The sequence below is a fragment of the Poecilia latipinna genome, unplaced genomic scaffold (genome assembly GCF_001443285.1).
Source record: "Poecilia latipinna isolate Pla-1442-1.1 unplaced genomic scaffold, P_latipinna-1.0 Scaffold1367, whole genome shotgun sequence".
Lineage (NCBI taxonomy): Eukaryota > Metazoa > Chordata > Actinopteri > Cyprinodontiformes > Poeciliidae > Poecilia > Poecilia latipinna.
The window spans coordinates 25,738-51,373 of record NW_015113983.1 but is presented as its reverse complement, the minus strand read 5'-3'; the positions used below and the strand labels follow the sequence as shown (position 1 = coordinate 51,373).

At 37.9% G+C, this 25,636-nt stretch overlaps 1 protein-coding gene across 4 annotated transcripts in view; it reads right to left on the bottom strand.

Moving 5' to 3' along the window:
* Positions 1 to 23,200, bottom strand: part of adamts3 (ADAM metallopeptidase with thrombospondin type 1 motif, 3) — a 131,583-nt gene extending 108,383 nt beyond the window's left edge. For 2 of the 4 annotated variants that reach the window (XM_015056234.1, XM_015056235.1), the window contains exons 1-3: positions 22,547 to 23,197; positions 20,328 to 20,349; positions 12,975 to 13,378 (exon numbers count right to left, since the gene is read on the bottom strand). In XM_015056234.1, the coding sequence (XP_014911720.1) occupies positions 12,975 to 13,378; positions 20,328 to 20,349; positions 22,547 to 22,606 (486 nt within the window). In that variant the 5' untranslated portion in view covers positions 22,607 to 23,197. Of the gene's footprint in view, positions 1 to 12,974; positions 13,379 to 20,327; positions 20,350 to 22,546 lie in introns of all 4 variants that reach the window. The other 2 variants (XM_015056233.1, XM_015056236.1) reach the window with 2 other exon arrangements.
* Positions 23,201 to 25,636: the final 2,436 nt, after the last annotated feature.

Sequence of the window (25,636 nt, the reverse complement as noted above, 5' to 3'; positions counted from 1 at the left end):
ATTAATAGGTTCAAGCACAAATGTGCATTAAAAAAGGAAAATAATGTGAAGTTTGATTCATCCTAATTTATTTTGTGTATCTTAAAGACACTGGAGCAGTCTTCAACACTTTGTCTCAATATGCAAAAACTGATGGACAGGTCTAAGCGGCCGGTATAAGGGGCTGAAAACTGGGTCAGACCTGCCAAACTCCTCTGACATGTATGGATTCTGTCACTTTCCTCTGAAGAGGAAAACCCGGCTCTACAGGTTCCCTGTTCACCTGCTCCCTTCTGGATACAGACTGGATCCCAGTAGGGATGTTCCCTCCACACCGGGTTTCTCCTCCTTGCTAATTGGCTGCTGTTACACACCGATTCAAGCCGTGAGGATTTAAAGTGACACAGAGGACAGCGGCGATTCATTCCCAGGTCGTTTGGCAATTTAAGATTCAAGATGTGAAGCTTCATGACGGCCAATTATGTTTTCCTGGTTATTCACCAGATCTGCTTTGTATGAGAAGCGACTCTACTGTTTGTTGAAGGTCGGTTTCTCATGTCGATATGCAGCATGCAACTTTCATTAAAAAAATGTTTTTACACATTTGTTAAAATTGTCTCCATGTTGTGACAGAAAATCTGTGAAAAGATCAATTTCCTCCGACTCTTCCCTGCTGTCTGAAGAAATGTGGGGAGGGGATCATGCTTTCACAGAGGCATGATGAAAGCATGAGGGGGTAGTTTCACTTTAAGTTGTAGATTTGCATATTTTTCCTGGTAAGCTAGTAGCAGCTTTTCTTTTCTACTTGTGTTAGCTTTGGAGCTGTTGCAGTGTGACGTCATGCGTGCAGCATCCCCCATCTCCCTGCTAGACGGCAGCAAGCTGCTCGCTAATGATGACTAGCATTGGTTTTAGCCGTTATCTACGTAATGTGCTAAATTGCTACTAATTGTCAACACTACAACAACTAGATAAGGTCAGGAAAAGTTTCAATTAAGAAAAACAAATGGCAAGAGAGAGGGAAGTATTTCAGATATGCTAGCTTGACTCTGAAAACTTAACATGTAGATGTGATGTGGAATTTTGTGTGTTTCGGTTCAGTGGGGTTCAGTGTTAGCTTAGCTAATAGCAGCAGATGCTAATCTACCACAGCAATTGCTTATTAATAATCGAAAAATAAACATCAAGCCTAAAACATGAAACTGTAACGGACTGAATGTTATGTTCTTTGTGTGGGAAACGTTTGAGTGTTTTTGGGTATTGAATCCTGATTGTGACGTTGTCGCCAGTTGCTATGGCAACGAGATTGAAGAAATGGAGAAAAGTAAAGTGGAACTGTGTTAACCCCATTTCTCCCTGACCGTAAGGACAGCGTCCTCGGAGGCTCCTGCCTGAACCGTCCGTCAGCCTGTCCGTCAGAAACAAAGGGCACGCTGTGAGCCTTTCACACCGTGAGCCAAGCTGTCACTTCTACTGCCCGTTTCTCCACAGCTCAGTGTCTCTATGCAGATCCCTGCGTGACCCTCACCACTTCACAGCTTTAAATAATCTCAGGAGATCTCTTCACACCTTGACGAATGATTTCTCCACATTCACAAAGACAAAGCGCCTCTTCTTGCTGCAGATCTTCAGCCATGAAGTTTGTTGTAACCTGGGTTATAACAGTTCTGGGCTTTTCATTATAGCTTAGCTTTATTTCTTTGTGATTTCTTGTTTGTCTAATCCAGTTGGTTTTGTTAGGTTTTAGAGTGTTTGCTCATTTTTAATAGTTATTATTAGTTAAGTACTGTTTAGTTTTAGTTTTTATTAGCTAGAGTACCAGTTTTAACTTTCTTTGTATTGTACTGTGATTATATTTACATCCATTAGGTAATAAATACTCAAGAGAAGACAGCATTTAAAAAATAGATTTAAATTGTTGAACAGCCAGATAACTCTGGTGTTTCTCATAAACCTTTGGTGTCACCATTTTATGAACTAACATAAGTGCCGAAATTTGCTCTGTGGGAAAAAAAAAATACTATCTCTATAATTTCAGTATATTTTAGTTTTATAACACACGATATAGTTCCGGTCAGTTATAGCTTTTTCCCATTGATTATCGTTTTTGTTTATTTCAGTTAATGAAAATATTTTCTTGTTATTTCATTAGATTTAGTTAAATATAAAGTTGCAACACTTTAAAGAACTAAAATGGCTGTTCTGAAAATAGGGGAGATATCTTCCAAATAAATTCAGTAAACTTTTAATTATTCTTCAATCCATACTTCCTCTAAATCACATGTCAAACTCCAGTTTCTCTGGAGCTTTTGGGCACGTCTCTTTTTAACAAACCTTAATGAGATAATGAGCTCCTCAGCCTCTAAAGCCCGACTAACTGATGAGGAGACAATTCAACCGTCTGATTGACATCCAAGAGTTTCAGAACACCAAACCCTCACAACGGTCAAAGAGTGGCTTTTCAAGCTAACGCTACACCTGATCCACTAACATGCTAGCAGCAGAGCTAATTTTTAGCGTAGTGCTTTAGTTGCTGTTGGCAACATTTAGCGCACTTAGTTTCTCCTAAATAACTTTTTATTCATTTTTTGGGGGGGATATTTTGTAAGCTTTCAGTTTGATAAAGTTCAACATTTGTGTTGAAGTTTTGGTTGTTCACCATTCCTGTTAGCCGTTTCTATTCATGCTCTTATTTTGAAGTGGAAGAAGACAGTTTATGAAGCAGTTCCTCACATTCTCCCTTTATAACCCATAAACTTATAATAATATATCAGACCAAAATAAAAGACACTAGAGAACCAGATATAATTATACCTAAGGGCATTATCAAGATATAATTTGAATGTCTTTCGGATTTAAAGTTGATTTTAAGGACTCCAGTAACCCTAACACACATATAGTAACATATGACTGAAGATGAGAAAATCTGGAAATTAGGTTTTTGTTTCAGATATTTGGGGAAGTGAATAATGTATTTAGTATTTATGGTACATATCACAGATCTGCATCATTAATGTCACATCTTTTCATTCCAAATCTACTGGTCTGAGCCAATAGAGGTTAAAAAGATGCTCTGACTATAAATGAAATGATCTTTAGAGTCATTTCTGCTCTCTGCGTTTCATTTTTACGTAAAAGAGTCAGGAGGATTTCAGAAGTGGATTTCTCCTAGAAGCATTTACTAGATCAGAAAAATCCCAAAATAACAACAGGAAGTTCAGCTGAAGATCTTTTATATGCCTTTGATGGCCAAACTAAGTCTGCATGTTTACTCATTGCTCATGTTCTGTATTTGACTCCTAAGACTCATCTCGAAGCCACTTAGGAAGCAGATCATTTATTTCTGCCAGCGATTACTCTCACACTCCTCCAGTCCAAAAATATACCAGACATGAGAAGCTTCCTGTCTTTGCCTTTCAGGGTAAAGACTTCCCTGAATACCAGAACTATGAACTATGTGAACCATTGGACTTTCCGAGCAGAAAACCTTCAGGGTGTCATGGATGGGGGGAAAGATCGCAATCATAAAGTTTGAATGAACTTTTGAAACGCTGAATTCGGCTTTAGGCATTTAATCGAATCGTTTTTCTGCTGGACTGTGTGATCATGCAAAACAATAAAAACTCATTTTGTTCTTTGAGTTTTTCTGACAGTTTCCATGCAAACCAGATGTTTCTCTAGAGCCAAACTGTCACCAACAAACACTCAAATTCATTGACTTCATTTATACAAAACAGGAAAAAATCCTTCAGGTCATGTGACCTTTGATGCTCTCACTTGCTGAATAGTGCAGATCCGTCAGGATCAAGGGTGTGAAATTCAGAATGTTCTGCAGAAATAACATGGGATGTTACTTTTTCCTTCACACTGTCATCTTGTTCTACGTTTCTACAGAAGTAAGAAACTTAGAACCTAGGAAATTAACCAGGACGTAGGTCAGGCTGTCAGTTTTAATAACATGATATCTGTTGGTTAAACATTATATATTCTACAGAGATAAATGCATCTTTATCTGGTTTTATTTAACTCAAAACATCCAGTTGATTCATATATTTGTAGAATGAATGTGATTGAAGTTGTTACGTTTTTATGTACTTAATGAATATAAATATTTTTTTTTTTTTTAGAGTTTAGTGTACCATAAATTTCAATCAAGGGAAAATTAGCAAATTCTGATTTGTGGATAATTGCCAGTTTTTCTAAATAAAGCCATAATTTGGATTCTATTGAGGTATTATCACTTTGTGCATGTTTATTTTTTTAATTTTCCATTAAATGGATTTCTGGAAAAGTGGTCCATTCAAACAGAGTTTAACAATTTAAAACCAAAGGTTTCTGCTGGTTCACATGAATCTGTGAGAGATTCACGAATGCTTAGAGGAAGCCGTTTCCCCCTCCAGTGTTTACCCCTCAGGCTTTCTGTTTTGGTTCTTCCTCAGCGATCGCTGTCCTCTGGGCTGCAGGAAAGCTCTGAAAACAAACCGCACACTATCTGCTGAACAGCAGAACCAGAACCAGAACCGCAGAGGAGATAAAAGAGGCCTGCAGAGGGTCAGAATGTTTCCTCCTGGAAAAATGAAAGGAGGTTTCCAGGAAGCATCAGATCGCCTCAAACATAATTCATCATGTAGTCTCCAAGCTGCCCGATGCAAATCCAAACCGTTCAGATGAGAAAGTCAGGCTGCAAAACGCTTCAAATCAGCAAATATATGATCCATGATGTCTGGTAATTAAACATGGCTGATCATCATTTACCAAATGAAAATATAAAAGTTCAGTTTCTTCTTTCAATCTATAACAATAATGGGATAAAAATGTGAGAACACATTCTCAGAGATACATAAACTTTAAATTTTAATGAACATTTAACTCTGGAAAACATTTTAAATATAAAATTAAATCAGCAAAACAACAGAAAAATCAAATAAAATCAATTATAAAGTCTCTGTAAATAAAATTATCCCTCATAAAAGAGCTGGTTGAGACCAAAACACCAGACTGAAGACTTTTGTCATCCAGGGTTTGGTAGAAAGAGAGAAAAATAATTAAAATTATAAAAATGGATGGCGCTCATTTTAAATTATTACATGAATAACCAGTTAAATCCCAAAATGTCTCCTGCATAGTAAAAGAAAGCATTTCAATCCCTGGACCTCCCCAACATTTAACACTTTATGTTGGTTATGCTGCAGCAGTTGCTGCCATGTTTACATTTACTTTGGTAGTAAATGTAAAAGATGCATCAGTAGAAAACTTTAAAGAATATATGTACATGATATTGTACTTGTATTTGTTTATTAAAGTATTTTACTCAATTCCTCTTATACCAGTTTGAGAGAGACGTTCACTTCCAGAGACAAAGGCAGGAAGTAAAGAGGTTTGGTCCTGTGAAAGTGAGATCGCTCAGACAATCCGTTTTATTTTAAAGCTTCAACTAGCAGCCAAAAGCCAAAACACCTTCAGAGCTTCCAAAAGTTAGAAAAAAGGGGATAAAACAGTTAATTGATTTATTTATTGACTAGTTACTGCTTTTGAAAAGTGATCATTCTTTAAGTTTCCCCTGAGAAATGCAGGCCAACAACTTTTCATGAAGTGAGCATTATTACTCTACAAATGAAATGTTTTGATTTACCTGCATTTTGATCATAATGGAATCACTTCTGCTGCACACAGACCCACTAAAGCAGATGGAAAATTTAAGGGTCAGATGTTTTATGTTGTTTAAAAGAACAGCTGACATGAGGCAGCATGAAGGCCGACTCCCACACCGAGTAGAGAGAGGGAGGTCAGCCACGCTGCTGCTGGAGGAAGAAGCAGCTTAATGCAGTAAAGACTTCCAGACTGCAGACTGGCTATAATTAAGAAACAGTAAAACCCACACCTACCGTGGGCCAGAGCTGCCACTTGAGATCAAAGCCAGCAGCTTTTTCATCAGAAACCCCTGATTTGGTGACTGTTTGATGTTAGCAGTGCTGCATGCTTTGCATTTAGGCTGCGAACGAAAGGAAGGAGCAGCGTTCACGTTCCGCATCAAAGCAAACGTACAAATTATATGGCAGTAATAGGAAGGTACGTTACAAATTGTTCTTCCTAAAAGTCGCCCCGAAGGTTTTAGGACAGGAAATGTGACGGAATCCAAAATAAGGAAACATTAAATTTCTCACATTTGACCTGCTTTGCATCCAGAAGCAGAACCGAAGACTAGGGGCGCACCGATTTATCGGCCAGCCGGTTTACAGGAGCCGATTTCCTTAACTTTGGGACATCAGTGATCGGCCAATACTTCCATGTGAAGCTGATCTTATCTCACCTTTAGACCTCAGAAAAGGTCTAAAAATCAACCACTGTCTTCTTCTGCTCTGCTGTGAGGTTTGAAAAACCAGCCCACCAGGTCCTGTCTGCACAGTTACGGTCCCAGTCACCCAGCTCAGACATTTTCACGCTATATTTAGTGACATTTCAGATAAAAAAAAATGGAGTCGGCATGTCAGGCTTTTTAAACATCGGGAATCAGAGATCGGCCAGAAAACTGCAATCAGTTCACTCCTGGAGAGACTCGACAAAATTCAGCTTCTATGATCCTCAACTCTGGAACAAACTTCAGAAAAACAGCAAAACAGCTGAAACACTGATTCCTTTAAATCTGTGTGGAGCTGCTTTTTAACCATAATAAATGCAACATTGACCAACATATTTGACGTGTTTTGATGATTTTGACACTCGATGGTTTCTCAATTGCTGACTGTATATTGTCTTTATGAGTTTTTATTTTTGTGTTTTTTTGATGTGTTTTTAAGTGCTAAGAAAATTATATAATTTTTCACAATATTTTTTTTACTTGATACCCAAAAACTTAAGGTAATAATTTGGGGATTTCTTCAGCTTAGCCTTACAGACTCGAGGTAAAAGGCATCCTTCCTGCAGATAATAAATAATGTTCGCTTTTATGTCCTGAGCCATTCCTTGTTCTCACTATGTTCATTTGTAAAGCTGTGTCTTATAAACTTTGTTTTATTACACAAATTTCCTAATTAAATACTTATTTACTGTGATTTCCAGAACCTGATTTCTTGCCAAAGCAACATTTCAGCCCCTACATTAGAGGCTAACGATGTGCTGCTAAAAACGTGACGCTATTTAACTTTAACTTGCTTTTGTGCAAAGTAATTTAACAAAGAACTTTTGTTCTCTCAGTTTATGGAGCATTTTTTCCCACCACAGAATCGGGTCTGTCTGTAGAACAAAGCAGCCTGAGGGCCAGAAGATTGATTTATTGTGGGTGTTGGTGTAACAGAGAGAAGAGCTCGTGTGTCTGTGTGAGTTTTGATCGAAATGATTATAGTGATGGTTGTATGTATTTTTGATTTTGTTTGGAGCCACCTAGTGGTGTGATGAGTGACTGCATGCAACGGGTCCGTCAGGCACTCTCGCGGCTTCCTCCACCAGAATTCTGAGGAGCGCTGGTGGAGGTAGGTGCGAGAGAGGCAGCTCTTCACTTCTTTTTTTACTTAGGGTCATATTTTTCTAGTTCAACTATTAACAAGGTACTGTAAGAATATTTAACATTTATAAATATAATTTGTAAAGTTTTCTTGTGGTTGGGCTGGAAAAATGTGACCCTATGAGTGGGAGCTGCGCCGGTTGGTGTTCGTGGCTGACCACTCAGTCACGGCGCTAACTGTGTCTTTTATTTTTCAGCCTGTCGGACCACTTGGCTGCAGTCAATCACATTGTGAGGAGTTTTTCATCTTTTGTTGTGCTAGGTGACCAACAACATAATAAGAAGAGTTACATTGGACATTTTCTGAAGATTTTCTGAATATAATAACACACCACAGATGATAAATATTACTAAATTTGAATCAATTACACAAAGTGGCAAGGCTGCTTCTCTGGAAAGTTGTTTTCATATCCAATCATTTCTACTGGCAGTGAAACTGACTAGTGCTGCAGTTTTCAGATTTCTCAGCTAAATCTAGTAAAGTTTGACTTCACTGTGAGATGAGACTGAGTTTTGATGGCTTTTTATTTAATCACAAGAATATCTTAACAGCAGCATTAAAAAAACAAAAACTTTTAACACCTTTAGAACTCAATTTTCTGCCTTCCAGAAGAAAAATACATAAAATATAAGAAAATAAATAAACTGCTTCGTAAAGCTCTGATCAAATAAAAATGGTCATCGCAAAGGTGAAAAAAATTTATTTTAAATGTCATACACTTTTGTTTTTAGCTCTACGAATCAAAAAACTTGAAGGTGCTTGAAGAGCTGCCAATGTTGAGGTCGTTAAAGAGCTGCTGCCATTGATCAGGTTTTAAAAATAATGATAGGGCTCATAAATCCTACAGTTTGCATGATTATGTGATGGTATTCAGGTATTTTTAAGGTTTGTGTAACTTATTGACTATTCTTATCTCAATTTTTAACTATTGTTACAGTTCTTATCTTAACCAGTTACAGGATCAGCTAAATGGAAATTAGCTAACAAATATAACTGATATTAAATGTAACCAGTTACATTTACTTGAGTAACTTTTTTGAAAAACAAAATGTATTTTTACTATGCTGTACTTTTTACTATTACCCGAGTAATTTTATTATGAAGTATTTTTACTCTAAACTGAGTAAAACTTCTGGATTTTCTACCCACTAAATGAAAAACAAAAATGTTTTAATCAGATATTCACCAGACACAGACACACACCTGCAGATTTTGATGAACTTTCATAAGTTTTATGTTTAAAAAAAACTGATTTGTGAATTTTTTCTTGTTATTTTTGTTCCTTATATGAATTATTGAAATTTTGGTTCTTAAAATACAGAAATTTTCACTTAACTTTATATTTTGGTCAGTCTGATGATGTAATGTTTAACTATTAAATGACTGATAATTTGATCAGCTACTCAGACTTTTTATTAAATACTTTACTCTTAGTTTCTTACATAAATGTGTTAAAGTAATGCTACTCTTACTTGAGTATAATTTTTGGCTTCCTGCCCGCCTCTGAGCATCTCTCATAGCAAAGGGACCAAACATGTAAAGATGAACTATTTTGATATTTACTGAATTCCTCAGTGGAAAACTTTCAGGATAAAAAGTGAAAATATTTCCAAATAAATAATCTTATTATTGACACAAACCTAAAAACTAACAGAAATTTTACAACCTGGCCTGGAAATCCATGTTTTTCTTTTTACGTCAGCTTTTATTTTAGTTGTTAGTAAAAATAATTACATTCATGCTCCTGGACTGATGATCTGTAATGTAGATAAAACATCTCTGACTCTGTGAAATGAATGTTGAAGAAAGCAGTGTTTTCTTTTGAGGCGCCGTTTTAACAGCTTCCTTCACCTGAGTCCTGACAGGCCGCCATGATGGCTTCAGGTGTGAATCTCCTGTTCGTCCTCAGAACAAACCAAGTGAATCTGACCAGCAGCGACTCTCTACAGGCAAAGCTGCTGTGTTTGCTGGATCTCCCACCAAGGCGGAAAACGTCTCCTTCTGGGCGTTTTATGAACGGTCTGTTCCCAAACAGGAACAGAAAGTTTTGGAAGAGTCCATCAAACATCCTCCGTTCACAGAACGAAGATCCTGATGTTTTCCCCAAACACAAACAGACATTTTAGAAATTTATTTGTTCCCATTTTGATTTGAAGCCTGAATTAATTGTGCAACATGTCACTGAGAGTAGTTGGGCAACATTGTTTTTTCTCTGCTATTTGACACATGTACAGTCAGAAAACAGAAGCTAGGTGCTGCTAATCAAATACACCAATCAAAATGGCCGCCTCTATATTATCAAGAGCTTTAGCCACTGACCTGGAGGAAACCTGACAAAAACAATACACAAGATGATAGACATGTGATCAATATCAATATTTGATAGTGTGATAGAATATTAAATTCAGAACAACACAGCATTCTGGGAAATGTAGGCAGATTAGCTGCTCAACCTCTACAAGCTAAGCTAGGTTGGTGGCCTGAGGGAACCCACTCACTCTTTGGTTGCCTAGCAACAACCTGCTGGACAACAAGCTGTTTCAAGTTACTCCCCTAACTGTGGTTGCCTAGCAACAGCCTGTTGAGTAACTTGTAACAGTTTTAGGATTTGCCATCATCCCTCAAAGCTGCTTAAAAATAAAAAACAACAGCGTGACGTGAAGACTGGATAAAACGGGAAACGCTGCACCACCAGCTTGGCAGCATTTCAGACAATTACAACAAAAAACTAATCAATCATCAATATCGACTGATATGAAACAGTTAACTCGAGATGCATGTTTCAGCCGTATCATCCAGGCCTGGCAGGAGTTTTAGCCACAGAGAATATTTTGATCCACTTTTTTTTATATGATGGAAAAATCTGGTACTTGGTTAGATTTTGTGGAAATTAGAAGTCAGAAGTGGATATTATTGAGTTTGTTTTAATTCATCATGCGATTGATTGATTGATTATTGCAACAGGTCTGGTCACCCAGTCAACCATGAACTCTTTTGTTTATCAAAGTATTAGAAAGTCTGAAATTTCAATTTAAATCATTTTGGCCCAAACTGGATCATCAACCAGACAATAAACAACAAAATGGCTGAAAAAAGTAAGATAGAAATCCGGGATCAAGGTAATGCAACAGATCTGAATAATGTCTGAAGTGTCTACAAACCTCAGTGAAGTGAAGCAATAATTACGGATGAGTCACGTTTTCTGCAGTAACGGGAGCAGCAGATCAAATCTGACAGTAAACAGCTACTAACAGATTTATTGCTGCTAACGAAGCACACCCATGAATCATCATACAGGTGGATTATACAAGTCATCCTGCAAACTCTGCCAATCACTTAGAGATTAATACTGAGGTGCAGAAGATCCACATTTTGTCAAAAAAGCACCAAACTAAGTTGTATTTCAGTCTCTAACTTGGGCAAAGATGCCACACTGAAGAATGTCACAATGTGCTTTTTAAAAATAACTCTGGTGTTCCCGTCAATAAATACGTCCCAGCGGAAACCAAACCCATCAATAAATGATTCCTGCTAACGAGTAGCCGCAGCTCCCGTCTTGAGGTGAACGCTTCTGGTTTGGCGTTTTTAATGGATCTGTTTTCAGAAACATGAATCTCCTGCCGCTGCAGAGCAGAACAGAAGCAGGAGTTACAGAAATTTAGCTTCAGTGTTGGGGAGAACAATTATTTATCGCAACAGGCAACATAAACAGCTGCAACTGTTGTCTGGGCTCAGACACTGACTGGAAACAAAACTTCCTGGAATGGATGCGATAATAAACTGGAAACATAAGTTTATCCGCATGGTAACGGTGGAAATAATAACAAAATAAATTATTAATCCATATAGATAACTGAGTCGTATGTTAAAGATTTTTTCTCATATATGCAAATTTCATTTTTAAGGGGCCTAAAAAAAGTTTAGGGCCCTAAATGTCTTAATACAGTGAAAAACCTCTAAAAACATTTAGAAGAGCCTATTTAACATACCATAATATGCATCAACAGAAGATAATATCTTCAGTCTTCCTTGTGTCTATGGCTTTCATCCAATCAGCAGGAAGGAAGAGTAAAGGCGATCCTGGATTGGCTGCTTAGGAAATGCCAGCCAATGGCGTGGCAAGTAGCATCTTTCCTGCTTTTTTTATTTTTCAAATATTTTAGATTTACTTTGTGAAATAATCTACAAATATGGCGGATATAATTTGGAGTTACTTTCCACAGAGAAATCTGTAAATACTGAACCTTGAACGGGTGGCCCGCTGCATTTCAGTTTATGTTGAGTCCATTTTAACCCATGAGACCAGGTGAGACTCAGCCTGCTAACAATGGCACGGCTAACAGACTGGAAAATAAATGTCTTTCAAAATAAAAGCAGAACAGCCTGATTCATCCACAGAGTTAGCGCTGCTAAGGCTACGTTCACCTTCACCTCTGCAACATCATCTTCTCCTTCATCTCCTCAACATGCATCACCAGAAACATCCAACTTCACAGAAATGGAAAGTAAATTGCTGGAAACTTCTGCTTGGGCTTCCAGCAGACTGTTGGACATATGATCGATTTCTCTGACTTTACTCTTTATACGTATATGTTTGAGCAAAATGAACACCGTTCTTCTATTCTATCATCTACTCATAACATGTGTCTGAAATTCCAAGCAAAAATTTTGTGTTTATTTGCAGAAAATGGTCAAAATAACAAAACAGATGCTGTGCTTTCAGACCTCAAATAAGGCAAAGAAGGCAAGTTCATATTAATTTAAAAACAACAATACTAATGTTTTAACTCAGGAAGAGTTCAGAAATCAACATTTGGTGGAATAACCAGGAGCTTTTCAATGCGGTTCAGTGCAGAAGTCTCTTCATGTTTCCCAGTTTTTATATTTTCATGTTTTGTTTCCAGGTTTCCTGCTGGCTGCTTGAGGAAATCTAAAGAGATGCAGGATGTAATATTCCCATCTTTGACTAAGACACTGTCCACATGACGTAAAACGTTTGGTTTGTTTGAAACTCATAAGTGGCTTAACTTGACATTAACTTCTCCATCAACCCCTAAACCAATAAAATGCAGACTTTGTGACTTTTTTCAGGCTGGGAACTCGACCGATTCTGTTCCTAAACATGGAGATGTTTGAGTGCTTCACTCCACTCCAAGAGGTTCTGGCTGGAGTTGTTCTCAGATTCCCATTCAGATGTTTTACGAGGGTTGATAGGAAGGAGACGTTTGTCAGGCACAATAGGAACTCGTGTTTTATGCTGGGAAGAGGTCTGGAGGAAACCTGTTTGTGAGCAGTCACCCGTTAAACTCCCGCACGTCACAGAGTGTCTCCCAAAACAATGTGCCATAAAAATGCCGAGTGCTGACGTAAAGAAAGGCTGAACTCAAGAGTTACAGACATCCACAGCACTTGATAAGGTCATGGAGCTTTGTAGGGAAAAGAAAGGCATTCAGGAGATGGAGAAGCAGGACTTTACAGCCGAGAGGGACTTACCAGTCCATCGCAGTTGTTAATGGCAACCATGGCTCCGGGGACGTCAGTGATGTCACCGATGAAGGTGCAGTCCGTCTTCAGCAGCTCCCGCTGAAGAATCCTCTCCGTCGCGTCGGTCCGGTTGGCGCCCGCCGTGGCGTTCCCAAACCCCAGAACCTCATCGTGCCACTCCACCATCGCCCCGGGCGCCACCAGCCGGTCGTTGGGCCGCAGCCGCAGGTGGAACTCCTTCCCGAAGGCCGTGATGTTGAAGAAGAGTCTCTGCTCGGACCCAGAGGGAAACGCGTCCCTCCTCACGCGCTGCTTGTGCGTGGCAGACAGCAGGTGGGACAGGTAGTGACCGTGGGAGTCGGTGCTGAAGGGCGTCACCAGGCCGTACTCCTTCAGCCGGCTCCTCAGCTGGTCTGGCAGAACAAACACACAACAGGTTCTTCAAAAAGCAGCAGCAGAACAGACAGCTGCTTCCTGTTTCAACAAGAAAGATTGGTAATCGTGATCAACCAGAAAACTGCAATCGATGCACCCACAGTTTCAACTTACTCAAAGTAATCATCTCAAGCAGAAAGTATCCCGATATTTAAAAGCAGGCGTGGGTAGAATACCGAAACAAAATCCTGGCTTACCGACTGATCTTGTAGGATTTTATGTAAAATAAAACTGTGAACTAATCTTTAAAATAAAACTAAAGAAGTGAGGGAGTGAGAAAAATTAGCTATTTTGTACCCATGATGGTTGATTAGTTGGTGGGACAGATGGGAGAACTATACGTTGTTTTCAACGTTACACTGCGAAAACACTACATCTTAAAGTATTTTGGTCAAATTTCTAGTGCAAATATCTTAGCAAACTTTAAATAAGACAAAACTAACTTACAAGCAACTTTTCAGCAACATATACGAGCTTATTTTAGGTCAATAACACCTTAATATTGAAAAGAGTTCTGGTTCCATTGACACTTATAAGACATTTTCCCATGTTATAAATAAAATAATGGTACAAGTACTTTTTCACAAATATTAAGAAATTATTGACTTACAACAAGCTCCCGTTTCCTTCTGAAAACTTACTTTCTCAGTACACTTGTTTTCTTAGTAAATATAACCAAAACAAACATGCTAAGCTAGCGCTAGTGGGGAAAATGAGTCGTGATTTTTTACCAAAGACAGAAGAGAAATCCTAGAACCGCTAAAATCTGACACGGCTCCATTTGTAAAGGAAGGGAAGCTCAGAGTCTTCTTCAGAGGTTTTGGTGTTTGTTCCTTCAGTGGTTTTTTATTCAGCGCCCCCACAGGCGAGGAGGGGAACAGCTTGCTCAAAGGTGGACAGTGGAAGAGAACCAAAGCAGCTAGTTAGAATAAATTTATATGTCTAGCTGACTGATTTGTTCTGTCAGCAAGCTAGCACATATATTCTTTTCTAGCTAGCTAGATTAATCTATTTGTTATTGAAATTACTGAAATTATTAAAACTGCAACACAATTCAAATATTTCTATTTTGGAAAAAAAAGAAAAAACAATCTGATGAATATTAAAATCTAATCATCATCTTGACAAAAAAAAGCACTGAAGCAGGTGTCACAAAGATAAAAACTAATTATATCTGAGGCGCAGGACGCAGTTTACAGATCACAGTGGGCATAAAGAAAGAAAAAATATAAATTTGACATACTTAGCATAAAATACCTGCAGCTTTTTACAGCTGTGACACCATAATAATACACACTGTGAGCAGCTTTAACTCCATACGCAGCCGGCTTCCTTCATTATAAACACGTCTGACAGGCAGCAGAAGCAAACCACAGATATGTCTGGGGGTTTGAATGTGCAAGGAGATCCGGGACAGAACATCCTTTTAACGGAACATTTACAAAGTTTGTCCTTAAATCATGTCAGCGTCGGCCTCTGCTAACGTCAGCGAGAAGGCTGCTTGAGATTTCCACCTGAAATCTTGAGCAACATCTGCAGGACTGATGTAATGCTCAGCATCATGACATGCGTTTCCCAACAGAGTGCTTCAACAATAAAGCTCCTGTGACGAATCTTTGAAAGATGAAATATTCTTGGTGCCAGGGGTCTCTAGGCACATCCAAGAACTAAATTCACTTCTGTGTGCTGAAATGTTATGCTTGTGTAAGCCTCTGCAGGATTTAAACAACCATTTCTCCCACCTAAAAGAAGAAACGGAACAATTTCTGTGCATCTGAGTTTTCTACGTAGAGAATCAAAGAGAATACATTTTGATTCTGGGCAAATCCTGAGTTATATATAAAACAATCTCTAAACATACAGTGAACAGAAAAGAGTTTTTATAATGTTTGATGCAAATCTATTGCACTTGATTAACTGAGTTTCAGTCGTAGGTCAGACGTTGCGAAAACCCAAAGGTTTATTTAGTATGTCAAATATTAAAGTTTATAACAGCATAATTTGAAAAACAGACTGAATAAACACTGGCACATCTAAATAAATTAGAAGTTAATTAGTTCAGCGATCCAATTCAAAAAGTAAAACTCGTTTTCTGGTAATTTGTGATTACCACTTAACAGCTACTGAACAACAAGTATTTAATTTCTGAGAAAATTATAATATTACTTTAAACCAATTTAAAATACAGAGATTATAGTACAGAAATGTTTTGATATAACTATAAAGACGACAGTCATCAACACACTCCATAGTGTCTACAGACAGCAGCTAGGTATAGTAGTGGAAAGTTAAGTGGAAGGAAAAAGTATGGTAGAACAGGCAGCTGAAACCCTATTCTGTGTGCAATACAGATATTAAAGTTTCAACATCTAAACTAAGTTTATATGAATTTAATTTTCCAATGACATTTATTGAGATTTTGCTTGTGAGTTTATCAGGCGGATGTTGTTTGTGGTTTCTGGAAAAAGAGACAGACTTTAATAGCTCAGTAAATTATGGTTCCTCAAAGACACATCGTTGTTATTTAGTAGAGATCATATACATTTTTACTAACATTTTTATGGCACCATATCAGGGTCCTTGTCAGTAGAAGGAAACGGAATAACTGTTCGCCAAAACTATTTTTAGAATCTGAGAAATTTTCTGGTAAAAATTATTTCCAAGCTCCAAAAGCTGAAAATTTGCTAGAAAAAAATCTGACATTTTGATATTAATCTCAGAAATGTTTTAGAAGAAACTTGGAAATTTCGGAGTTTAAAAACTGTGTAGAAGAGTATGATGTTTCACAAATCCACTAAATATTTATAAAAGTTAATATATTTCTGAACTAAATAATCTGCAGCTCAAAGTATCTGGCTCAGGAAAAGCATTCTTAATTTATCTTTCCTCAAATACCCAAACCAAACAAAAACAAACTCTGGATGTGTAGAAAATGTGAGAAAATGTGAGAAAGTGTTCAAATGTTTCCTGCATGGCTGCAGCTGAACACTTTACATTTACATGCAGATCAAGCAGAGCTCAGAGTAAAACCTGTTACATTATTCTGAAAGGTCACCACTTCACAAGCCATCAGCACTTTGGCTTCACATTCATGGGAAAGTGATTTAAAAACCGTTTCAATGTATTTTAATGTGAAGAGATAAATTCTTACAATAAGCAAACGCCTGGTTAGAAAGTTATGCTCAGAAAAGCTAAATTAATGCAAGAAATCCTGAAATCTGAATGTATTCTGAGCTATTCAGGAGTTTAATACTTATAATGTGTTAAATATTTATACAATATATCATCCTAACCTTCTGCAAGAACAATATTTTCCTTTATTGTCGTATTTTTAATATTTCATATGCCGTTTTGTTTGAAGCAGCAGTCCAACCTCACTGGTTGTGATAATATATATATTTCTACATTAGAAATAATTCCCCAGCAGCTGGTTGAACTGGTGAGCTTTATCTTCTTAATGTTTTTAAAACAACATTTAAGTGCAATAACATTGTCAACCACATAATTTATTATCAGTTTTACAGGTTCACATTTTCTTTAAATCATATGTAATAAAGGCCATATTGACTTGTAAACAATCTTATAATCAAACTTCTTTATTTGAGTCAGAATTACTTTCCAGTAATTGAGTTAAATAGACTTACTTAATTTCTGAGATGAAATGTAAACACCGAAATAAAGAAGATCTAAGTTGGAAGACATTTTTTAAAAATCTTTTAAATTGAACATCATCATGAAAAGTTATTTCAGACTTGAACTGGCATATTGTAGCTAACATTAAATTATATTTTCATATCAGCTGCTACCGATGATGTGTTTAATACTGAAGCAGAGAGAAAAAAGTTTGTTGGGGATGGAAAACATAAAGTAGGACGATCTCAATAATCTGCAAATCAATCAGTTTACATCATTTTTCTCTTTTTTCCCAAAACCTGGATGATAAAGTTTTCAGTCTGATAATTTTGTCTCAGCTGTAGAAGTGATTTTGTTTACACAGACTTCATAATTCATTTTATTTGTTGTTTTAAATATTTAAAATGTCTTCCAGTTCCAGATTTAAATCTTCATAAGAATTTCAGAGTTTATTTATCTTGCATTATTGTGGCACTGCTTGAAAGTTACACAATATTATCGTTTATCGCAATAACTTCTGGGACAATTTATCATCCAGTAACTTTTATTAGGCCTTCAAATGATTTAAAATACAGAAACGAAAACAGGAAGTTTTAGGCTACCTGGTTACCCAATAAGAATATTTATCTGTTCAGAGTCCAAACACACAGGAAGCAAACATGCAGAAAGACCCAGTCTGGGATTCAAACTCAGCACCTTCTCCCTGAATTTTCCCCAATTAATTCACTTAATTAAATAACTATAATCCACATAAAAGTCTTGTCTAACTGGAGCATTTTCATAAAACCTGACTTTGAACTGAAGCTCAGAGCAGCATAGTAAACCCAGCCAGACGCCGGATGTGCTAACCCCTTAGCTGTAATGCTAGGTAGGCCATGTGCTTATTTTTTCCACCATGTGGAAGAAAACGGCCCTGAACACACGAGTCAAGCAGCATCTGGGTTTCAGACCAGCAGGATTGATGGCGTGGAGCAGCCAGCCCAGTCCCACTCCACCTCAGCCCAGTAGGAAACCAGTGGATGACGTCAAGCACGCTGCTGCTCAGGCAGAACCAGGAAATGCAGAGGAACCGATCGACCCGGGCTGCACCTGCCCGCCGAGCCAGAAGTGGGTCGGCTCCATGAAACTCAGACATGCTGGTGGTTATGGCTTCTCTGCAAGTCACTCAGTAAAACCACTGAATATAGGAGGTTTTTATACCATCAGCACAGAGGATAAATCTGAGACTCTCTTACCATTTAACATGTACAGATCAGGGTTACGGGAGAAAACATGGCTCTTTTCCTCAGAAATCTCCCTTTACCCTTCAGAGATTAAAGTCACAGTTTGGAAAGAAAAAAAGTCAGAATTAAAAAATTAAATCAAGAACCACTGAAGGAAACGACATGAAAACCTCTGAAGGAGACTCTTAATTCTTCATGAAACTTAAAGACGGCGTGGCGTCAGGAAACAAGCTATTTCTCCTGCTAGAGCTTTTATTTTGGCTGTATTTACCCAGAATGCCCTGCACTGTAGTCCACTTCCTGCTTTTGGAGCCATCTCCAGTCCAGTTGCGTTCACATAAGCATTCAAACCAGACCAGAGTTCCCTTCAACCGGACTGAGGCCGAGGTTTGCCTCGGTCACACATCCCCAAACGAACCGGACTTAGTCCAACAAACCAGAGTTTGGTTAAAGCGGACTAAACGGGACTGGTGTGAATGCACCCAAAGTGTTTTCAGTCTGACACCAATAAAAAGCTTCACCTTTAATCCAGACAGTGACTCCAAACATTCAGCCAGAGCTCCAGCAGGACGTTCAGATCAGGTTTATGATCCTGTCTAGACATTAATTCAGCTGAAATTCTCTGACAAGAATAAAATATTGCTGCTTACGTTTAAACCTGAGCAAAGTGGATTTATCCTGCAAACAGGTAAAGACATATTCCAGAAAGCTTCATGTCTGTGATTGCAGCTAAAGTCAGTTTGACAAAGTGCTGACTCAGGGCGTCTGAGTGCAGATGCTTCCCATGCTGTACAGGTTTTATTTTTAATAGGAGAAAAATACTAAATTATGTAAAACTTTTTGTTGGTCTGACACAAAGTTCCATAAAATGCATTTCTGGTTTTAAACGTGATGAACTGTTTGGACGTTCAGGGTGTCTGAATACCTCAGCAAGACGCTGTAAAAACACTGAAAAACCCCCACAAAATCTTAGCAAGTATTTTGGTCTCTTTTCTACTGCAAACTTCTCAGTTTTGTATTATTTCAAGTTTACTAACTTACAGGTAACTTGGCAGCAAGAAGCTTGTTTCAAGTCAATAACTCCTTAATATTAGTGAAATCGCATCTGTTCCATCGGCAGATTGTTTAATTTAAAAGAGGATTAACATGGCTGCCGGTGTGAATGCACCCTGAGTCAAGTCCTATTGGCAAATAAAGGCATAATCTGCAGGGCTGCCACCTTAGATTTTGTTAAACATAATTATTCCTGCACATTTTGTCCCACTAAATAAACATACTCAAATTGTACATTAGAGCTTTTTCAGGTTTTTAATGCTTTCTTTGTTGTTAAAGCTATAAAAATGCTAATAAAAACCAGTGGCAGAAACAGTGCTCATGCTTCAAGCCTCATTAGAGCAAATATTTCGCAACATTTTATGCATTTCCCAATAAAACTACAGTAAAGAGTTCAGCGTCCTGCTGTCTGATTTAATAAACCAGTCAGACATGTTTCTGTTCCAGCATGAAGGGGGCAGAAAAAAGGTGAAAAGTTAAGCAGAAACCACATGAAGTGAGGACAGCAGCTGCTTTACAAGGCTGATAAAGGCCACAGAGAGCCAACAGTGGCAGCCACAAACGCTGCACACTGCCCAGCGCTGCCCCGCTGCGCGGCGGCCCGGACGTGTTCAGGAGATAACTGCAGACGTAAACGGATCCTACGTGGACCGGCTGCAGCTCGCCGGTCCCTCAACCTCACAATGGAGAACAGATGTGCAGGATTTAGAGGTGGAATTCTCTTTCCTGTATAACAAAGCCCTTTAAGCAGACGCAATATAAGTGTGTGTGAGTCGGAGGAGTCAGGAGCGTGTGTGTGTGTGTGTGTGTGTGTGTGTGTGTGTGTGTGTGTGTGTGTGTGTGTGTGTGTGTGAGGGGAGTGTGTTACAGAACTGCTCAACAGAAAAACTCTCCTCCCTCTTTGATCAGGGTGCCGTTCTCCTCCTGAACTTGTCAGCAGTTTGGAGGAGAAAACCTGGAACTGGAGTTTGGACTGAATTAATGACAACATGGAGGGAAGTGAAGAAGCAGGTCTTACCTTCCCGGTTTGCTTCACCAGCCTGCAGGAGACACAAGAACAAATGTGAAAAAGCATCAAGGAAACACAAAATGCTCATTTTAAAACAGGTTCTTTGATTCAAAGTCCCACTGTGAACTTAGCTCTTTATGTAAACAGTGGGTTTAATTCACTTTGGGATCTAGAAGTAAATTTATTCTGCTGCTTCGGCAGTTTTTAATGTTCTGTTGGGACTATTAAAATGCAGATAGAATAAATAAATAAACTGCATGATAAATGAAAACAAACTGGATGATAAAAGTCTTCAGGCTGATGTTTTGGTCTCAACTTCTTCCTTTTATGAGGAATCATTTAGTTTGTTTGTAATTCATTTTATTTGTTTTTATTTTGCATATTTAAAATGTCTTCCAGTTCCAGTGTTAAATGTTCATTAGAATTTAAAGTTTATTGATCTGTGAGAATATGTTCTTGTACTTTTATGTCATTACCATTGCATTACCTGAAAATGGTCTCAAAACAGCAATATTATCATTTATCACAATAATTTCTGGAACAATTTATCGTCCAGCCAAACCAGGTCATGTCTGCATATTTACACTCCACTGTTGCCAATTCAGCAACTTTCCTGCTAAAACTGAGGAGTTGTGCTAAAAAGATCATCTTTCCAGGAAGCTCAGGTGAGATCAGTGGAGATAAACGCAGATGTTTCTGCTCACCAAATAAAAACTTTCTGCCTTACAGTTAATAAACTATTAGATTTTAAAGACAACACGGGTCATGTTACAGTTTCTACCATTCGCTCCAGCAGGCAGTCGACAGTCAGACCAGTTTCTGTTCATGAACATAAAGTTTATTGAGTAAGAATCGGTTTTATTTATTTTACTTAAATATATCATCTGTCTAATTAGTTTGGAAACCTGCCAACAATAGAGTATCAATGCTGGACAGAAATGGAGCAGAAATTAGATCCATCAAAAATCACACCTGTTTATTGTCAATGAAAACATGGAGGAAATAATTATTACTGAATGTTTGGTCGACTTGTAAAACCAGTTCATGTAAGGAATGAACTTTATGTGTGTTGATGATTTTGATGACATTTGACAAAATGTGATTTCTGTTATTGGTTGTCACAACTGTTGACTTTATGATGCGTTTCTGATGTTTTTTCAGGATTGAAGCACTTTGAGCTGATGTGCTGCCAAACAGATAAACTTCATTGACTGACAGATTGATTCAGAGATTGTAACCTCACATTTCTTCTGAAACTTTTAGCTGCTTTGTGCTTTTTTACATGATTCTCCACTTTGGTTAACTACCGAGTTACTCATAAGCAGGTGTGGTAAATATCCGTTGCATAAATCTGTTAAATATCTGTTTATTGTGATTAGAAAGCAACTTACAGTATTATATTTTCGGTCTTATTGTATAACCATTTTTATTACTTGTCCAGAAACCGCAGGTGTAATTTCGCTGCAATCTGGCATCAAATGGTGACATTTATGTTTGAGTTTACATTGTCCGTTTTTAAATGAAGTTCATTATCAATACAGAAAAAATAAATTATTAAATAAGCTTTAAAGTTTGACTCTCCCAACATATTACAGTTTCTGCTAGAGTACAATCAGGACCGGATTTACAAGGATGTGGACTGGAGCCAGTTTTGGTGCCCTATACCTTTTTCAAATACTTGAATATTGTTTGTGTTCATTAAAAATCCCAACAATAATGCAACTCACATGATTCTATGAGCTTTATATTAAGTACAAAACAGAAAACAAACATTTGGGACACCCCCCAAAGTTGACGCCCTGGGCTACTGCCCTAGTAGCCCTTTCTAAAACCTGACTGCGCATTTTCCAACATGTCAGGTGCCCGTTCACTTCTTTTGGGGGGCTAAAGGCCACTGAGCGGTCGCAAAGTTCGCTCTGCCTCGGGCAGGCCTGGTTCTCTTGGTTTACTGGAGCTAAAGCCTCAAACAGAAACATGTTTGTAAGTTTCAGCCCGTATGTGTGACAGGCTGAACCCACGCGTGGTGCAGTGTCAACACGCAGTGCACAGAGGAAGCAGTGTGCGTGTTTACAGAGGCGATGGGAAACTTTTAGAAGCTGCTGCCCCACTTCTCTCTGCTTTCCAGCTGCATTCAGTTCATAATAAACGGCCCGGAAAAGCGAAATAAGTGAATGAATTAACAAAAATCAAGCAGTCTGTCAGTGAACTGAGCATGTGCAGACACTTACCTCGTCAGCTGAAGTCAAAACAAATCCAACAAGCAGAAAAGCTAGAGATAACACAGCCATCACGAGAGGAGCTTTATCTCAACCTGAAGCTCAAATTAAAAAGCGCAGCAGCGAAAAATAAAAGAAAGTCTCTACGCAAACGTGAGGAGGTTCATTCAAAACGTATCAGAAGCGCAGGCTCTGATTATTAAAGGGGGGAAGTAGCTGCAGTTTGATTGAGTCAGGAGTGAGGCGGGTTGCGACACTTTGTCAGAGCGTTTCTGTTCTCTTCACTGAGTTTCCAGAAAGTTTGGGCGAAGTTCGCCGGACAGCCCTCCGCCGCTGGCGCACAGAGCTGCAGAGTGAGGCAGCCTGGAGCTCGGTTCCCCGGGCTAATAAGCCTTCAGACCAGCCCTGTGTGACGTGACTCTGCCCTCTCACCGAGCCCCAACACGGAGGGACCGAGGAGGAGGAGGAGGAGGAAGAGCAGCAGCACCGTCTCTGATCGGGACGTCACTATGTCTCTGACTAACTGCAAAGTTTCAATCATCTTGTTCTAAAAGTAAAATTTAAAATCCATTTCTGATTTCACTTTCCCAAAACTTTTTTGAGTGGGGATGTGTGGAGTAGCTCTCAGTAGTCAGTATCTTACCTGCAGCAGTGAGTAGTAATGGCAGTAGACATAGTCTCAACCTTTAAAATGGCACAATTTGACATTTTGAAAGTAAATTAGCAAATTTTTAAAAACCATTCACACAGTGCCTGTGTTTTAAATATTACATTTTCACTATTTTTAAATTAACATTGACACAACTGCAATGTCAAGTTGTTGGCATTTATGTACTTCCATTTTTGTTATTTTGATTTACTTGTCTTGTCTATCATGATGTGTGCTGCTGCCTTTCTTGGCCTCTTGAAGTCTTGATCTCAATTAGTTTTTTTATCTGATTAAATAAATGTTCAATAAAGATCATTTTTTTAAATATTTGTTTTTTGAGGCTCTTTAAGATGTGTGCTTTTATTTTTGCAGTTATATGACCCAGGCTGAAAACTAATTGACTCCAAATAATATAAAACAGAAAGCTGTATGTTTTGGATCTAAAATGATTTCCTCCTTCCTCCTGGAAAATGTTTTATAGTTTAATACTTGAGTAAATAATTGATACATGTCTCATACATTTTTGCCCAGAAGTGTTTTCAACTTGACAATTTTGGCCCTCATAACAACACATTTGGACACCACTGCCTTTTATGGAATATGTTTTAAAATAATTTATTATAACCTTATTTTTCACATCACATTAACATGGAGGTTTATTTGACTTCAGAACCACTGAAAATATTTTATATCATGTCAGATATTTTCCTTGCCTGAATGATCTGAGTTTCTACCACATTATTTCTTCTAATAAATAAAACAAAGGCAGTAAAATAGAATAATAGACTTTGGCACTGAGAGAAAATCAGTGGAGAAGACCTGAAGGATCAGTACTCTCCTTTACGGCAATCAAACTTATTAAATGTTAAATTTTAAGATTGTATGAATGCAGTGACATTCCTCACTGTCTTCATATCACTGTGCAGAGATATCAGCTCCATGAACCAGTTGGAAAAGGTTTTATTGACTTTTAAAGTTTGCTTTATTACTAAAAATCTTTTTTATTGTATTTTGGTTCAAAATGACCAGGAAAGTTTCATGAGCAGCATTTAGACTTTGTGCTGTAAAATAACAGATATGCATGAAAGCATCACCTCCAGTAAACAAAAATCATGGATTCATCACATTGCATTTGTGTGTGTGCATGCGTGCGTGCGTGTGTGTGCATGTGGGTGTGTAAAGTTACTATCTACAACACATGTGTCAAACTCGAGGTCCGCGGGCCAAATCCGGTCCCTCACAGCTTTTTATGTGGCCCTCTGGTCTCCAGATGTCAATCAGTCTCACAGAAATTCATGCAAAATCAACAAATTCCTGCATTTTAAATCTATAATTGTGAATTTATTGCAAATTTTCCTAAAAAAAAGAAATGGTCACAAACCCTGGCTTTGAGCAACTGCTAAATCCTTCCTCCAGGTGGCGGTGTTTCATACTTTTACAACACTCCTGCCTCAAACTAACTTTATGTCGGGTTACAGTCTGTGATCGATTCAGTGAGTGACAAAAAGTCACATTTGATGTCTTACATAAGAGTGACAGCATATTACAGCCAGAATAAAAAGGTTCAAAAGTTTCTGTGCTGTAGATAATGAAGGTGAAAGTTTCCAACAATTTTCCAGGAAAAACTTGGACATTTTCTGAGTTTGAAAAACTAAAACTTTACTAGAATAACTCAGAATTTTTTAGGTTAATCTCAGAAAATTTCTAGAAGAAGTTTGGACATTTCTGCATTTCAAAACTTTTTTATTTTCAGGTTTTTGAAACTCTGAAAGTTTCATGCGTTTTTTGCTAACAAATTTTTGACTTTTCACACTCAGAAAAAATCCAAGATTTTCTCCCCAAAAATTTTAAGTTTAATCTCAAAATTTCTGAGTTTTTCAAGCAGAAATTTTCACCTTTTTTACTATCTACAGTGGCCCTAAGATGTATTATGTTAGGCGCAAATATTGCAAAATTTCTTAACAAAATCAGTGATTTTGATTGTGAAAAAGCTCAAAAAACAACTGTGAAATCCTGGAGGAACTTATAAATGTAAAAAGATGTTTAAGATTCTTTAATTTGAAGAAGCACTTATTGAATAAAGTCAGCTGTTAACAGTTTCAATGGGTTTTTGTGAAAATGAGTTTGCCTTCTTTGATCTAGGCGGTTACATCAAACAGTTACAGTTTTGTGCCGCCGGTGCAGAGCTTGCTCAGGGATGGCAGTAGTTTTCAAGGTTTGAATTCTGGTCTGGTGTGAAGATCAGCAGAAAGAAGAATCTTCTCTGAACAGAAACGTCAACAACAGAATGAAATGCTGCAAAGAATTCTGGGACGTCTGGAAAACGGAGGAACTGGGATTTAACTCCTCAGTCGTTTCTGCTGGGAACTTTGGTGACGATGGAAGTTCAAAAAGTGAAAACAAAATGATTAGAAAATTAAAACGTTGAGCCAGACACGGCACAAATCCTAATC